Raw genomic sequence first — 18,416 nt, 5'->3', positions numbered from 1 at the left:
CGTATCCAGCAAGTAACAGGAAAGGGTTCGCAATGGCAAAAGAACACACCGTCTCCTGCCTTGTCGATGAGAAGGAACCCCCTAACGAACCTGTGACACTACCCTAAACCCAACTGAACATCCCCTGAAAGATTGAATTGAGCCGGATGCCCGTGACACCCAGACCCGAGAATGAACTGCTTGTGAAATGAGAGGATACGCGAGGGGAAGAAACAAGGCCTGGCCCAAGGAAACCCCTGCAAAAGATGAAGAACTACCCCAATGAAATGCCCAGAGACATATCCCCCCAAGAGGGTGAGTGGCAAAAAGACCACTAGCAGGAGTGCGAAAAGCTGGAAACCTGATGGATGTGATGGAGTAAGCGGATAAGGCCCATGCACCATGGCAATAATACTGTCAACCTGGGGAAATCAAACTGGCCGCAGGACCCAGGTCCCAACGGATACGATCGGGTCATGCTACAGCCTGAACCCAACAGCTGGGACAGAAACCTGAACCAAGCAGGGCCAAACTCCCTCCTGGGGAAATGGTCCCCATGGCATAATAGACATACCCAAGCCCCCCCTACTTGGAACAAGCCGGGGATCGGAAAAGACGACTGGACTGATGTCCCTAAATGGAACTCCAGGCAATAAGGTCAAACAAGATCAGAGCCAAGAGTGGCATCCAAACCATTGTGACATCTGCCCAACCTACACCCCAAGGACCGCCACGGGGACATGGCTTAACAAACGCCCTGAGAGAGATTATACATCCCTGGGCAGTAACCAGGGCCTCAACAAAACAGGACATCAACTGAAGGAAAATTATTGACTGCCTCTGACCCAAGGGTGAGCCCAGTGGTAAAAAGACATCAGCACCAATCCACTAGCCCCTAACAACGGCCGGGCTGAAGGAAGTGATAGTAAGCATGGATGATATCGGTATGGATGCCAAGACGGCCCCAACCTGACACACAAACTAGAGAAATGACAGACCAGACATGAGAACAACAATACCCGCTGCCTAACTAAAAATGAAACATGAGCAGAAAAGTCAAGACCACTGCACTTAAAAGAACCTGACGGACGGACCCCCCCCCCCCCCCCCACCCAACATGTAAGTGGTAAGTGAGCCCGAGTGACCTGCAGTGCAGAGACAGGCAATTACCTGAAAACTCAGGGTTAGTGTACCCACAGGCCGTGGTGGGTAGTCGTATAGATGTGGTGAACGAACATGCAACGTATGACGTATGGTATACGGGCGAGAAGATTGAGGACAACAATCAATTAATAAACGAAAACCTCAGCCCGTATGGATCTATAGACGTGACAGATCCTGACGTGTGAGCCCTAGCTACCTGACCCAGATACAAACAAGACACCGACACGATGGGACATGACAATCAACAAGGACGAACGACTACCAGAGTATGCCATGAGTGAACAATGCCACTCTGAGACTGAATACCAAGTCTGAAATACCATGACAGGCATGCTGGCAGCAACACAAAGACAGAAAACGTTGAGACAGAAAACGTTGAGACAGAAAACGCTGAGACAGAAAACGCTGAGACAGAAAACGCTGAGACAGAAAACGCTGAGACAGAAACACAACATGCCATGATGAAAAAACACCATGACAGAAAACGCTGAAACTAACCGCTGAAGCAGAAACAAAGTGACAGAAACAGAGGCAAAACGCAATGACAGCAACAACCAAAACTGAAACGCTGAGGCATAAAATGAAATTCCAGAAATCCTGGGCCAGAAATGCTATAACAGAAAAACTGCGACAGTGACGCAACAGCAGAATCCTGGCCAGAAATGCAAAGCCCGAAAACACGCTGAGACTGAATGCACAGACAGAAATCCTGGTTCAGAACGCCATGACGGACATCCTGGTTCAGAACGCCATGACGGAAATCCTGGTTTAGAACGCCATGACGGAAATCCTGGTTTAGAACGCCATGACGGAAATCCTGGTTTAGAACGCCATGACCGAAATCCTGGTTTAGAACGCCATGACAGAAATCCTGGTTTAGAACGCCATGACAGAAATCCTGGTTCACAGCAGTCCGGGGTCAGAATACTACAACAGCAGTCCAGGGGCAGAACGCTATGACAGACATGCCGGGGCAGAACGCTACGACAGGCATCCAGGGGCAGAAACGCTATGCCAGACATGCTGGACAGAAACGCTATGACAGTAATGCTGCACAGCACGCCGTGACAATAATGCTGCACCGCACGCCGTGAGGGAAATGCAGCACAGAACGTAGTGCCGGAAATGCTGCACAGAACGCTGTGACGGAAAAGCCGCACAGAACGCTGTGACGGAAAAGCCGCACAGAACGCTGTGACGGAAAAGCCGCACAGAACGCTGTGACGGAAAAGCCGCACAGAAACGCTGTGACGGAAAAGCCGCACAGAAACGCTTGAGAAAGAAATGCTGAGACAGAACGCTGCGACAGAAATGCTGGACAGAAACGCCGAGACAGAAATGCTAGACTGAGCGCTGTGACAGAAATGTCACGTGGAGCTCAGGTGGGGGGGGGGGGACCCGCCACGTGGAGCTCAGGCGGGTGGGGAGACCCGTCACGTGGAGCTCAGGCGGGTGGGGAGACCCGCCACGTGGAGCTCAGGCGGGTGGGGAGACCCGCCACGTGGAGCTCAGGCGGGTGGGGAGAGGAAACCCACCACATGGAGCATAGGGGGGGGTGCCCACCACGTGGAGCTCAGGAGGCCCACCAGGTGGAGCTCAGGAGGGGGGGATCAACCACGTGGAGCTCGGGATGCCCACCACGTGGAGCTCAGGAGGGGGGGGAGGAGGAAACCCACCACGTGGAGCTCAGAGGGGGGGACCCAACACGTGGAGCTCGGGGGGAGACACCCAACGCGTGGAGCTCAGGAGGCCCACCACGTGGAGCTCAGGGGGGGGGGGAGACACCCAACGCGTGGAGCTCAGGAGGCCCACCACGTGGAGCTCAGGGGGGGGGGGGGGGGAGCCGAAATTCCGATAGTGTGTATGTGGCATTAGTGCTCAGAAACGTTCCTTCTGTGACTATGGTGTGACCGCTCAACAAAGCTTCGGACCCATTCCGGAGCTCCTTGGTGTGCTGGTGACACGTTCTCTGCTCTGAATGTCAATGGTTTCCATCCGGTGGTCGATGCAGCACCCACTGACATCCACATCTCAGAAACAAGTGCGTTGGGAATATTGTGCTCTTGTGTTGTCACTCTGTCATATGGACTTCTGATGGGGACCACAAGCAGCTGTTTCTGTACATAAAAGGCAGACACGGTCCTCTGTTGATCCAAAACTTTACTGCATGAAAAATGCAGGGGGGGGGAGCGCAGCCGAATACCCCCCCCCCCCATAACCGGCAGGTACACTGCATATGTGAGGGGGGGGAGGGGGAGCCGGCGCGGCCGATTACCTCCCCCTCCCCCCCTCCAGAAGAGTCAGCGGAACACAGCACATGCGAGGGGGGGGGAGGGGGAGCCGGCGCGGCCGATTACCTCCCCCCCCCCCCACCAGAAGAATCGGTGGAACACAGCACATGCGGGGGGGAGGGGAAGCGCAGTCTGAGCGCAGGTCCAGCCGAGCAGGCAGCCAGAGCGCACGGGGAGAGAGGAACCGCCGGGCGGCCGAACACCCCCGCCCCCCCTCAGAACCCGCCGACACTCCGCACAAGCACGGCAGCCGACCACCTCCCCCGCCAGGTGAATCGGCGGCGCCGAGCACATGGGACCACATGGGACCAAGGGGAGCCGGCGGGCGGCCAACTAACAGATAGGCTCTTTAGCAATGGAGAGCAGAGCCAGCGGCAGCCGATCACCCCCTCCCCCGCCACCACATGAACAAGGGGAGAGAGGATAAAGCGGCCGCGGAACACCAGGCGGGCTCTTAGCAGCCCCTGGTGACTGCCGTGTATGGTAGCGTAACCAGCGGCGGCCGATCGCCCCCTCCCCCCCACGCAGGGAGAATCAGCCGGCCGCCACGCGGGTTTGGCGGCCGGCTTCCTGGGGAGCTAGGAGCATGAGGAGTGGGCGGGCAGGGACAGCTGCATCCCCGCTCCCCCCTGGCATGAACGCGGGCGGGCGGCATGCCATTCAGAGGGAGCGGAGGGTGGTGAAGGATGGCTGGACTGTCGCCCCCCCCACCACCACCACCACCACCACCAACCACGCTGCAGGAACAGGGGCTGCAAATACCCCCGCAGACGGCAGAGCGACCTCCACCCAGGTGAACGCGGTGAAACCCGGGGGGGGGGGGCGTCGCTCCAACCCAGAACCGCCAATCCCCCAGACAGGCTCTTCTTCTGCTGCCGCCCACTCAGAAACCCTAACGACACTGGCCCTGACAGAGGAGGAGGCTTAAATAGCCCTCTCAGGCTCCTCCTACAAATACAGGCTGGCCTGCGGCCAGCCTTACAACTTAACATGGTCAAGTGGATAGGAGGTAAAGCACAGCACTGAAACAGAACAGCGCAGGAGTTACAAAACAACATTACGGACAGTCTCGGGGGAGACAGGGGAAGGGGGGAAATCAAGGTGGCCGGACCCTCCAGAGGACAAATATATTTGGGATCAGGGATCGACCTCTATGTCATTACAAGTGGCTGCGTTATTTAACCATATATCCCAAATCTTCCCATACTTAGCAGGGCAGCCCCTATGTGCATATATTTCCTTCTTATAAGGAAGGACACCATTGACGGTAGCTATCCATTCCTGCACACTCGGGGGTGTTCCTCTCATCCATTTCCTTGCCACCAATAACCTGGCAAGAAATAACACCTCCTGTGGAAAAGTGATATGGGGCTTATCAAAATCTGGATCTGGGAATATCCCCAGTAAGCACTGTTTGGGGCACATGGTCAAGGGAGATCCCATCTCATCATGTATAAATTTAACAATATGGGACCAGTAATCATGTATTACCGGGCAGGACCACAACATGTGGAAGAAGGTACCGGGCGAGCCACCGCATCTGGGACAGCTGGGGTCTTGTACCGGATTAAACCGAGCAAGGCGGGATGGGGTAATGTAGGCCCTATGAACAATGTACATTTGGGTCAGGCGGTCAGAGAGTTTGGTGGACACCTTTTTACATGTAGTCAAAGCATCTTCCCACTCCTCATCCTCCAATTGTCCCACGTCCCCGACCCATCTATCCCTCAGTTTGTATGCAGAGGCGGTCGCTACAGGGCAGAGAAGATCATTATAAAAGAGGGAGATTAGTTTGGAGGGGTCCTGCCCCAGCAGGGTAGCTAAAATGCCTGTGCGGTCCAGACTCGGGGGACGATCACGAAACTGGGTCTGAAGGGCATGCCGGAGCTGGAGAAATCTGAAGAACATGTGGTTGGGGATATGGAATTCATCTTTAAGCTGTTGGAAAGATTTAAGAACCTGATTACTGTAAACATCCGAGAGGTATGCCACGCCCTTAGATAACCACAGGCCACAGTCTGGTATCGACAACAGTTCTGGTAATCCCGGATTGTGCCAAAGGGGGGTGTGCGAGTGCATAGCGGGTCGTCCCAGCCTGCGTCCCACCAATTCCCATATCCTGCAGTGAGCATATAGCAGACCTCTGCGATTACGCAGCGCCTCGGGGTCTATAGGAGTCTTAAATAGCACTTGGTAGGGGTGAGTGTACCCAGCAGACAGGGGCGAGCACACCAGGGTCAGATACCGCTCCCGGTCTTGTTTGTCTAAATGAAAAAAGTGAGAGAGTTGGGCAGCCAGATAGTACAGGTTGAAGTCGGGTAACGCTGTGCCGCCCAAGTCGGTGGGACATTTCAATACCTGCCAGGACAGTTTATGTCGGTTCCGCCCCCACACGAAGGAGTTAAGGATCGCTTCAATGTCTTTAAAGGTTCGAAGGGGTAAATATATGGGGGCATGCCAGAGGACGTATAAAAATTGAGGGAGTACAATCATTTTTATCAGGTTAATACGGCCCATTATTCCTAGGGGGAGTTTAGCCCATGTTTGTGTTTTGGTTTTAAGGGTCGCAATTAATGGCTCTATGTTAAGCCTAGTAAAGTCCGCGGGGGAGCGGGTAATCATAATACCCAGATACTTCAGGGAGCTCACCCGGATAAGGGGGGAGGAGGCTTGTTCCGCCGTGGGAGGGCCAAAATCTATGGGAAGAATTTGGGACTTATCCCAGTGATATCGGCTGTGTTTAATATAAAACTCCTCGGCGGGGATGTACAAACTTACCTTCCAACTTGCATTTACTGGAAATTTGGGTGCTCCTTTCTACCTACTTTTACAAGTATAGGTGGAAACGACCTCAAGGCAGTACCCAGAGGTGGCAACCCAAGCCCCCAAAAAGGGCTCACCGCTGCCTTCTTTTTAAATTTGGCAAAACTGGATTGGAATCCTTCCAACCCCACCCCCTGTCATCACCTATCTATTGACTAATGACTGACTGAGTCAGTCCAGTGCGCTCGCCATCCCTAAAGCGCGATTATCTCATCCCCTAGGCAGTCTCAGACAGCAGCTGAAAGTTGGCTTTTTTATGATAAAAGGTGGAGCTTATATGATATTATGACATGTCCTGAAATATGTTCATGCAAAGTTAATGAACGGTCCACTTTAACGTGCTATTGTGCATGTCTGCATAGTAATCTCTCATAATGAGAACCAGGCACAGTCCGTATCAAAATGGAGGAAAACTAACTGCCTTCTGGTTGTCCCATTTCCAATAAGATTGTTGGACAGGAGCTGCGCCCCAGAAAATATCGCTCCCACCTTTTGAAATGTTCCCACATTAATCCATCAACGGTATTAAAAAATCTCTCTTTTACTGGTTTATGCATCTGGTCTTAGAGACCCATATGGCCATGGTAGAGATCCCAGCAACTCACCGTAATCTTTCTTGCAGTACTTTTTCATGTTGATCTTCAGCTTTCCTTTTGATGCCTTGCAGTACGTCTCACAATCTAGTAAAGAACAAAAAAAAAAATGTTTATAGTTCGATAAGAAACATCCAAATCTCCGAAAGTACTGAAAGCCAACACTAGCTAATCAAATAAAGAGCTGAAGTAGCAGAATATTCATCTTGTTATCGATTATTCGTTTACTTTTTACTATTTACCAATTAGTCGATTGAGCGTTTGTTGCTTCATAAATAGCACCCCTTGTTATACTGTAATATAAATCAGAGGTGCAAATGGCAGAGCCCAGGGGTCAGCAGTTTGCTATGGGACATGTCACTAGGACCCTTCTCTGCTCAAGCAATAAAATATTTCTGAACAACAAATGTAAAGTTAGCACAACTTTTATTCCTCCCTCCGTATCCATAACATTAAATAGGGGTGTGTATCTATCACAGGGTGGGATCTGCGGATACACAAAAAAGTAAAAAAAAAACAATTGCCACGTCCTAATCATAACTTCAAAAAAATTGTAAGGGAAAAGGGAAAAGAGAAACCTTCACACAAAAGACCTCAAGGAAAAGTGTTGGTTCTATTGGACTTTTTAGGCAAAAATTAAAAAATAAAAAACAATATATTCAAAAATATTATTTATTTAAAAAAAAAAAAAAATTAGAACAAAAAAAAAGGGGGGGGGGGGGAATTATAAAAACATATCAAGTGCTGCTTACTATCCTGTCAACATTAGTACAGTCTAGACAAAATCCATAATCATTTCCATATATATCCAAAAAATGACAAATAATACATTAATATAGGAAGTAAAATAAAACAGGGTATCAAGTACAGAACTAAGACTCAGATATGTTCTGGCGCCTCTACATGTTTCGCGTTTTTTGAGCAACGCTTCCTCAGGAGCTTTAACAATTTTGTTTCTTCATGGGTACACCCCAAGAGAAATGTGCAGGAGGGAGAAGAAAAGACATAAGGGAAGTATTTTTCCAAGTAGATAAAAGGCCGGTTTTCACTTCGGCAACACACTTTGATCTATATGAGAGCCTGCGATTTTAGCATAAAGGCTTCAGGTACTATATAGTGTGAGATGGCCAAGAAAAACAGGAGGGGGGTTGTAGTGCCCTGTATTCTTTGAATTTAAATGGTCACTTTTTGTGGCGTCTTAGAGTAAATAGAATAACGACAGACTCTCCCAGAAAGGTCCAAGGTGAAGAGGGGATCCTTGTAGCCCCTATAGTCTTTCGCCTGGTGAGAAGGTGGGACCGCTGTCCGTATCCAGTCCAGGTTTAATTTGGTTAGGTGCTATAAAGCAAAACAAATGATTGTTGTGAAAGGAACTTGCCAACTATGTAAGCTATAAAGATTTATGTCCATTGTGGTCATCACCGTGCAGTTGTACGAGGGTTCTTCAAAAGCTTTCCGAGCTTTTTTTTTTTTTTTTTAAATCAAGTTATTTAAATAAAAGTATGAAAACTTTTTGAAGACCTCTTGTATATCAAGAACAAACACTAACCTCATACAAATACTGGATTTAGCTCCATATTGTATGTAGGTTAGTGATTTCCCCAAGAGTGGGATATCTTCCATGTAGGTCAGCTTATCTCAATCTTACTTCAGAGGAACTCTTGAAAGTCTCAGAGAACTTCTGCTAAAACCAGTTGGGAAAAAATGGCCCGTTTCATAAGTGGCTAGTAGGAAGAGCTGATGGCCAGAAGAAAGTAGTGGTCAGAAGGTCACTGGCTTTTTATGTGGCTTTGACTTTAGAGCTTTGAAGGCACCATCAAATTGGAAGTATTTCAGCCACAACTCTTGCAACCCATAGCAACCTCTGTTGGAACCTTTGGGTTCCATGGAAACCTGTTTGAGGATGGATGCTGTAAGTGATAGAAGGCAGAGTTTTGGATGCTTATAGAAGAAAACTTGTGGGAGAATATGCCTAGTCCTGTAGCAGCTACCGGTACGACCACCTTCATTGGTGGAGCCTCGTCTTTCATCCCTTAATCATCTCACAAGCTGCTCTCTGGCTCGCCAAACTCAAATTAAACAGGAGGATGCATTTGAAGTGAATAAACTCTACAAGGAACTTGGGTTCCTTCTACCTAATCCCAAAACCATCTGAAAATAACCTGTACAGCTAGTGGTATTTCAACGCTGAAATTATTAATAACTGTACATAAGTTGCAATCTACGCGATTTAACTGAATATAGTTTCAGTTCAGCCATGAATGCGCACAACCATTTTTTTTTGCCCCATGAAAATTGCAGAATTCCTTACTAGATTTTTGGTGGCTTCTGAAATTTTTGTAAAGGTTGAACTTGATGCATACAAGAGCTGTGAATCTCCGATCCACGAAAGAATGGGACAATAATACGGATTTAGGATAAATGCAGACTGAAGTGCATTGAGACAGGGGGTTGGGGGGGAGGGGGGGAGGGTAGTAACTGTTTAGAAGTGTGAGGGAGAAATCCAGACAGGAGTGAGAAACGAGGCACGGAGTGTATTATCAGAAATGGTTTTCCAGCTCGTAAGACGATTAAGGGATGAAAGACAAGGCCATTGCTCTTGTGAGGAGACCTCGCATATTTCAGCGGCATGTCATAGGACAGCAGGAGATGATGAATAGAACAGTTTGCCATGGAGGCGGCTGTGAAGCTGCTGACAGTGAGAAAGATAATTCATAAATTAGGGGTGGTGGAAGACCATAGATAGCGTGTCTGTGTGTGATTATGGTTTATTTTTTTTCTCTTCTACAATAAAGTAGAACCTTTACCATGTCCTTACAGAGATGTCCCACCACTTCCTGCCCTGATGACACAAATGGCCAGGGCAGGACTTACCATTGGGCTTGACTGGGCTCAAGCCCATGGGCCCCTCCAAATAGGGGGCCCCGCTGAGATACATAGCCGAGTGTACTCGGCTCAGCTCCGCTCACAGTCATGCCCAGTCCCGCACTATGATGGACATAACACAGGGACTGGGCGTGAACGTGAGCCAAGCCGAGTACACTCGGATACTCTCTGCGCTGCTCGTGGACTTCGACAGGACCCAAGAGCCGCCAAGAGGACCCGAGAGCTGCCGAGATGTATCACGGTGACGCCATTTTTAAACTTCAAGACTGCAATGACAAAGGCTACAAATGACAAGGCTGCAAATGACACTGGGGCAAGGCTGCAAATGACAAGGCTTCACTGACAAGGCTGCAATGACATGGACAAGGCTGCAGATGGATGGGCAAGGCTGCAGATGGACACTGATAAGGCTGCAGATGGACACTGATAAGGGTGCATTGATGGGCATTTAAATGTAAGTTTTTTTCCTTAAACTTCCCTCCTAAAAGTTTTTTTTCCTTAAAATCCCCTCCTAAACTTCAGGTGCGTGTTATACGCCGATAAATCCAATAATTTATAGAAGGTAGGGCCCGAAAATGATTCAAGCCCAGGGGCCCCCACCACCCTAAGTCCTGCCCTGCAAATGGCAACAAAAACCTGACACCACTAGGAGGAGGTTCTCTTTGCTTGATGTCCCGATGATACAACAGAAGGTGGAGGGGGGGGGGGGTGTTATCCCTGATGGGGGACACAGACAGCCAATAAAAAAATGATCCCACACAGTAGGGTCGGAAACTGAAGAGTGGAATTTCACACCGACAACTGCAGAAGTCTCAGAGGGAAAGGCTGGCTTGATGTTGAACTTGTTTCCTCTGAGGCAAATATCTCTGCAACCAGGTGTATGTTAAAAGTGATAGTTCTGTGCCGTATTCTTGATGAGAAAAAACGAAAAAAGGTCAGGTCCATAAAAAGTGAGTTTATGGTCGGAAATGCTCATCTTGGGAAGCCCAGCGTGGACCACCCACTTGGCCCAAGAAATATCTAAATTAAACCAATTGGGCCAAAAAGAAGCAAAGTGCGAGCCGTTGGTTTTTGGACTAGGCCAGTCTTGGCTAAACGGGTCTTGGCAAACATCTTCCAGGAGGTCACAAGCAATTGTGGGGGGTAAAATGGCTTCTTGGAGATGGTTCCTCGGCTCTGAGATATCTGATTTGAAGTGCTTTAAATATATGGTTGGTGGATGTGAGGCAGAACTAGTCATTTCTGTCAGGGGGAGAACTAGAGGACCTTTTTTCGTGAAAGGCCTGTAATTCCATCCCCTGCAAGTTTAACGTTGCCATAGAGACAATCTCATGCCTGCCCACAGGTTTACCGTGTCGATAAATCTTTTTATATCACAATAGGCCTCGGCCTGATTGGTCTGCCTTGGTGCCCACGCAGTGTTTAGGGTTGCGTCCAATGCACCATTCGGTGAGATATTTAACAACAAAAAATAAATAAAATTTTTGTAGCGAAATCAAATCTCTGTTGATCTAATGACGACCTTTAGGCTGGGCAATGTTTGTTAGTGTGAATCCACTACCCATCTCTGGCAATTAGTTGGCGATTTCTGTAGCACATATCTGCCCACCTTTTGTGTCCCTTAGAGAAAACTTCTACTTTTTTCTTGGATTTCATCAAAATTTGGTAATTTTCAGAGTGTGAGCACCATCAGTTCTCCCTGTATTGGCTCTGCCCAGCCCCCTCTCCCCCCCAGGCGCCACCATTAAGGCACGTGCGCAGATGTGCATAAGAGCTCTACCCATGCCTTTCAGGGTCCTAGTAGAGCCCTTCCACACCCCTTCACATGCCGGTGATTTACCTCACATGCGAAAAAGGTAGGTTACTAGTTGTCTTTGCGCATGCAGGGGAAACGCTACACATGCGCAGATACTCAGGGGAACCCACATGTGCCACAAGGCTCTCTCGGGATCCAAAGCCTTACAGCACATCTGCAAATGTGCAGGGGTGGGTGGGGGGGCAAAAACCTAATTCTCAACCTTTTTTTTTGTCGCTGCAACTTGAGTTGCATTGATTAAAACAACACCCATTAAAATGAATTGGTTTTGACTTTGTCCTGTGATTTTATGTGCTGCAGTGTGAACTGCAGTGGGCGGCACAGTGGTGTAGTGGGCGGCACAGTGGTGTAGTGGGTAGCATTCTCACCTAGCAGTAAGAAGGGTTGCTGGTTCGAATCCCAACCACGACACTACCTGCCTGGAGTTTGCATGTTCTCCCTGTGCCTGTGTGGGTTTCCTCCGGGTACTCCGGTTTCCTCCCACAATCCAAAGACATGCAGGTAGGTTAATTGGCCTCTGCCCAAAATTGGCCCTAGTATATGAATGGGGACCTTGGACTGTGGGCTCCTTGAGGGTAGGGATCGATGTGAGTGTGCAATGTACAGGGATGGGGACAATTGTAGACACTCACTCAGGTTGAACTGGATGGACTGGTGTCTTTATTCAACCTTAGCAACTATGAAAACTATGAACCGGGACTTAAGGCCCATACACACGGTCAGACTTTTTGACAACAAACATGCAAATTAGCTGTTTTGGAGCAACATCGGACAAACTTTTTATTGTTTTCATCGGACTTTTGTTGGCTGTGCGAACGGACAAACTTTTTGACAACATAAGTCCGATGGAGCAAAGTCCGATCGTGTGTACGCAAAACCATCGGACTTTTGTACAAGGTACAAACACGCCATGCTCAGAACCAATGCAAAAGATCAGACTACAATACAGAAGTTGACCAAAGGTGGCGCTGGAGTCATTGAACGTCCTCTTTTGAAGTGTCGTCAGGTACGTTGTGACGTCACTACGTTCGTGTTTGTTGTCAAAAAGTCCGATCGTGTGTATGCAATGCAAACTTGTGGACTACGCCCTTTGTACAAAAGTCCACGGGAAAAGTTTGTACAAAGTCCGATCGTGTGTATGAGGCTTAAGAATGGGCTCGAATGGAAACCGGCACTGCACACCGCCAATCACAGGCAGCGTGTGTGTGTGTGTCAGGAAATGCCTCACTGGCGGTGCGCAGTGACGGCTTCCTGGGCGGGTTCGATCCGAACACGCCCCGAGCCCATCACTAACCGCGAATAAAGCAACTTATAAATTAATTCGGCATCAAAAATTGGCATCCAGGTCAAAAGCCAAGAGACCACCATTACCCCGAACACATCACTTTGTTTACAGTCTGTGACCTTCTGTAACTTGTAGACACGGAACCTGTGCCCTATGACCGGTCCAGCCCCATAAAAGCCAAAAATAACAAGATAAAAATCAACAGCTCGTTAAAAGACAAAATAAAACATATTCACCTTCAATCCAGAGATTTCCCCTGCCGTAATTTTTATCCTCTAACCACCAGATCAGTGTTTTCTCAACTCCAGTCCTCAAGGCGCCCCAACAGGTCATGTTTTCAGGCTTTCCATTACTTTGCACAGGTGAGTTGATCAGTTTTCACTGCCTTAGTATTTACCACAAGCCCTTTCATCAGAGAGAAATCCTGAAAACATGGACCTGTTTGGGGTGCCTTGAGGACTGGAGTTGAGAAACCCTGCACTAGATATCCTCAATCTGATGTTCAGCATTATTCAGCCCACTTCCTCTGAGCCTAGGTTGTCCTGGACCAAACCCTGCGACTGGACAGTGAAAGAAAAAGCAGCACAGTGACGTTCTCATCTCCCTCCTCCAAGCACATGAACTGATTGGCTTCCTTGTGCTGCTTCTTCCTCTCACGCTCCAGCCCTAGTACAGGGTTCAATGCACAAAAAAAAAAAAAAATACAAATAGGTTGCTCTAAGCAACGCTCCCGCCTCTGGAAAAAAAAAAGAAAACCCGCCACTCCAGGTGAGATGAGGAAGATTAAAGATCCAGCAGGTGCTCGCCCTCGCCTCCGCACACAATGAAATTTAGAAGAAATGGTTGCATGCCACTGTAGATCAAAATCCTCTTTATTGGGACATCCCAAAAAACGACAGGCACCAGAATGCTGGGCAGACGTGTTTCGCACACTTCACGTGCACTTAGTCAGTTATGATTACAGTGGTGTGCAGCCATTTCTTCTAATTTCAACGTTCACACCTTTGCCTGGACCCAACAAGGCTAAAAGAATCGGATCTAGCACTTACGTATGTAACTATGTATATATGTAACCTAATATGTAACTATTTATATGTAACTATGTAATCTACTATGTAAGTATGTATATGTAACCTACGTAGGGTACCCACGTGTCCCGGATTGCATGGGAGAATCCCGCAATTAGCAGGTTGTCCCGGGTACCTTCATTCCGGGACAATACAGTGTCCCGAAATTAAATTGACAGAGCGAACAAACCCCCGCCATAGCACTGGCGCTCGCTCCGCCTCCAGCTCCACCTGAGACTCTGACTGGCCGCAACCAGTGACCTCACAGCCGTGACTCAGCCCAGCATGCAAAGCGGAGGAGAAGTTAACTTTCTCCTCCTCCGCGCCTAACACTCTCCACCATGCCGCACTGGGTTAGGATCTCCGTGGCTCTGTCTCTGCCTCATACCGCAGAGTGGGCCGAAGCCACCCCCCCACTTTACATGTACACAGGAGCCGGAGGAGGGACGCTGGCACTGATCTGAGGTCTGTTGTTAAGCTTATATTATTATATGTATGTAGATGGACTGAGGATGGGGAACAGGGACAGTGATCAGAGAAAAGGTAAAAAGCGCCCCCCCCCCCCCCCAGCACATTTCCGACCCCCACCTCTCTACTAGCACAATTGGAAGGGGCGGGGTCTGTACGTAGTGTGTGTGGGGAGGGTTTGTACTGAGGGAGGGGGGTCCATACTGAGGGAGGGGCTCTATACTTAGTGGAGGGGGAGTCTGTACTGTGAGAGGGGGGTCTGTACTGAGGTAGGGGGGTCTATACTTAGTGGAGGGGGGTCCATACTGAGTGGGGGGGGGGGATGGGTCTGTACTTAATGTAATAATAGAAATACATTTTAAGCATAGTGTGGGGATGATATAAGTTCTAAAATCACCCGACAAATCACTCGCCACCAAAATCCCATCAACCCCCGAGACAACATTCAACACAACCCCATCCCACCCCCCCCCACCCCCCCCCCCGGGTCCTTGGTAAAATTGGCCCTGAATGGCAGTTTGGAAATGTGGTCACCCTAAACCTACTATGTATCCATGTATATGTAACCTACTATGTAGCGTAGCACGCGGTCCTGCTGTGCGGTAGCGGTTCCTGTCCCTGACACAATCTATTTTCAGCCATTTATAAGAGTAATAATACCGCCATTCAAGATGGCAAAGTGTTTATTTACAGCCAACGAAGCCTAAACTTCAGTGTGAATTATTTCCCTCCCTGTGCCAGCGCTTGCTCTTTTTGGCCTTATTTTATTTTTACGCCGGTGCCAAGATAATTAGTATACTTCACTGGTTGCTACCAGCTCCGCTGGGAGGTCGGTCGCAGGTTTTCCACCGCCTGAAAGGCCCGTGTCACCGTCTCTCGGCACCTTGCTCAATTAGCCCCGTGTCCCCCCCCCCCCCCTTTCCACACACACCAATAGCAGCCGACTGCCCCCCCCCCCATCGCAACCAACGCCCCACCATTAACCCCGCGGCTCAGCAACAAGCCGAGTTCAGCTCAGTGCACATTAACTGCCTATTATTCTGCTTGAGCAAGATTGATTGGAAGACAAATCGGCACAAATAAACCACGTAATTAGATTAGGCCTCATTATTGTTTACGGGTCTCTCCCTCCAATACACCCCCCCCCCCCTCCCTCCTCCACCGAGCTGGGAGGTTTGAGTTTGATGGAGCAGGAAAAATATGACCACGCTGCTCCAAGAATGAAAAAATCATCATCATTAGCTCCGGATAATTGACCATCACTAAAAAAAATGTTTAAATAAATAAAAATAGTTGAAGGAACTTGTACAGGAATCCACAGCACTGCCCCATTTTATTTCAATATGTGAATCGGCATCTTGTGAATAATCAAATATCAAAGAAAATTCAACTGTTACTTTGTAGATCTTGTGAACGGATCCTTATTAACCCCTTCATGCCTGAGCCTTTTTCTGACATCTGTATCCAATCCATATTTTTTGCTCGAAAATTACTTAGAACCCCCAAACATTATATATATATATATATATATATATATTTTTTTTTTTTTAATCTAATATATATATATATATATATATATATATATATATAGATAAAATATATATATATATATATGTATATATATAGATAAAAAAAAAAAATATATATATATATATATATATAATTTTTTTTTTATCTATATATATATATATATATATATATATATATAATATTTTTTTTTTTGCAGAGACCCTAACGAATAAAATGGCAGTCGTTGCAATATTTTATGCAATACTGTATTTGCTCAGCAGTCTTTCAAATTTTTGGGGGGGAAGAAATACACTTTCATGAATAAAACAAAAAAAAAAAACAGTAAAGTTAGTGCAATTTTTTTTTTTTTTATATAATGTGAAAGCTGATGTTACGCCGAGTAAATAGATACCTAACATGTCACACTTTGAAATTGCGCACGCTTGTAAAATGGCGACAAACTATGGTACTTAAAAATCTCCATAGGCGTCGCTTTAAAAATGTACACAGGTTACCAGTTTAGAGCGAAGCTGGATACACACTATATACAATTTTCTGTAGATTTTTTTTATTTTTTTTAATTTGGCGCCTTTAAGTCTTTAGTAAACTGGAATTGATGTCATGACATCGCTTTCGGGTTACTAGATCTGAGACCCGATCAAAGCCGTTTCCGACTTCATTCGGAGTTCTCCAGCCAGCCGGGCAGACATGCCGGCTGGTTGCTCAGGCCCAGGGCTGGTACAAGGATTTCTGACACACTAGGTAAAACCTCATTTGACCACGCCCCCTGGCTCCACCCCCTTTCCCCTGCCTATGTAAACCCCACCATTTTAATGAAGCGCCCATCAATGCAGCCTCACCAGCGCCCATCAATGAATGTTTGCTTGCTTCCATTCATTCCGGGGTCAGGACACAGAGAGACAGTCCTCCGCTGCCGCTGTGCCTCTGACACTATTTGCAAACAGAGCGGTGGCTGCCTGCTGATGCTGATACTTCGTTTCTTGCTGCAGAGAGACGAGAGTAGGAACACCAGTGGCCAGGCGCTCTAGGCAGCAGGGCGCCCTAGTGGTAGCACTGGCCCTGCTCGGACCTCCCGGTGGGACAAGAGAGCCCAGGCGAGCTGCAGAAGGCAGCGCGGGGAGTGGGTGGGGTTCATCCATTCCCACTGCTTGTAATAACGGCTTCTGGGCCGCATTGGTTGCTATATAGCCTGCAGCACTGATCGAGAAGAATTTTTTTTCTGCAGGACTGTTGAACAAATTTTATTCCATAAATGGGTCGAAATTCAGCCAGTCTCTGCTGAACTGGCTAAATTTCAATCCATCTACATTTCAATGTAGAAAATACCGCACTTGATAAGAAGCAGGGATCAACCCAGAAGATGCTGGTACATAGTTACATTTGCCTTTGTCGTTCGAAGAGAATTCGGCAAGTTCTGAGGACGGGACACATTGTCGGCGGTCAGAGAGTGAGGACGGGACACATTGTCGGCGGGCAGAGAGTGAGGACAGGATACATTGTCGGCGGTCAGAGAGTGAGGACGGGACACATTGTCGGCGGTCAGAGAGTGAGGACGGGACACATTGTCGGCGGTCAGAGAGTGAGGACGGGACACATTGTCGGCGGGTAGAGAGTGAGGACGGGACACATTGTCGGCGGTCAGAGAGCAAGGACGGGACACATTGTCGGCGGTAAGAGAGTGAGGACAGGACACATTGTCGGCGGTCAGAGAGTGAGGACAGGATTTATTGTCGGCGGTAAGAGAGTGAGGACAGGTCACATTGTCGGCGGGCAGAGAGTGAGGACGGGACACATTGTCGGCGGGCAGAGAGTGAGGACGGGACACATTGTCGGCGGGCAGAGAGTGAGGACGGGACACATTGTCGGCGGGCAGAGAGTGAGGACGGGACACATTGTCGGCGGGCAGAGAGTGAGGACGGGACACATTGTCGGCGGGCAGAGAGTGAGGACGGGACACATTGTCGGCGGGCAGAGAGTGAGGACGGGACACATTGTCGGCGGTCAGAGAGTGAGGACGGGACACATTGTCGGCGGTCAGAGAGTGAGGACGGGACACATTGTCGGCGGTCAGAGAGTGAGGACGGGACACATTGTCGGCGGGCAGAGAGTGAGGACGGGACACATTGTCGGCGGGCAGAGAGTGAGGACGGGACACATTGTCGGCGGGCAGAGAGTGAGGACGGGATACATTGTCGGCGGTCAGAGAGTGAGGACGGGACACATTGTCGGCGGTCGGAGAGTGAGGACGGGACACATTGTCGGCGGTCAGAGAGTGAGGACGGGACACATTGTCGGCGGGCAGAGAGTGAGGACGGGTCACATTGTCGGCGGTCGGAGAGTGAGGACGGGTCACATTGTCGGCAGTCAGAGAGTGAGGACGGCACACATTGTCGGCGGGCAGAGAGTGAGGACGGGACACATTGTCGGCGGGCAGAGAGTGAGGACGGGACACATTGTCGGCGGGCAGAGAGTGAGGACGGGACACATTGTCGGCGGTCAGAGAGTGAGGACGGG

The 18,416-nt window shown here is 48.8% G+C and overlaps 1 protein-coding gene across 4 annotated transcripts in view; it reads right to left on the bottom strand.

The window, feature by feature from the left end:
• The window catches only part of NTN1 (netrin 1), a 188,286-nt gene that overhangs the window by 13,235 nt on the left and 156,635 nt on the right, over positions 1 to 18,416 (bottom strand). For all 4 annotated transcript variants that reach the window (XM_077458592.1, XM_077458594.1, XM_077458593.1 and 1 more), the window contains exon 6: positions 6,863 to 6,937. In XM_077458592.1, coding sequence (XP_077314718.1) covers positions 6,863 to 6,937 — 75 coding nt within the window. The remainder of the gene's footprint in view (positions 1 to 6,862; positions 6,938 to 18,416) is intronic.

Source organism: Lithobates pipiens, unplaced genomic scaffold (genome assembly GCF_037356315.1).
Source record: "Lithobates pipiens isolate NorthernLeopardFrog02 unplaced genomic scaffold, aLitPip1_a1.2 Scaffold_28, whole genome shotgun sequence".
Lineage (NCBI taxonomy): Eukaryota > Metazoa > Chordata > Amphibia > Anura > Ranidae > Lithobates > Lithobates pipiens.
This window is presented reverse-complemented; position numbering and strand designations above follow the sequence as displayed.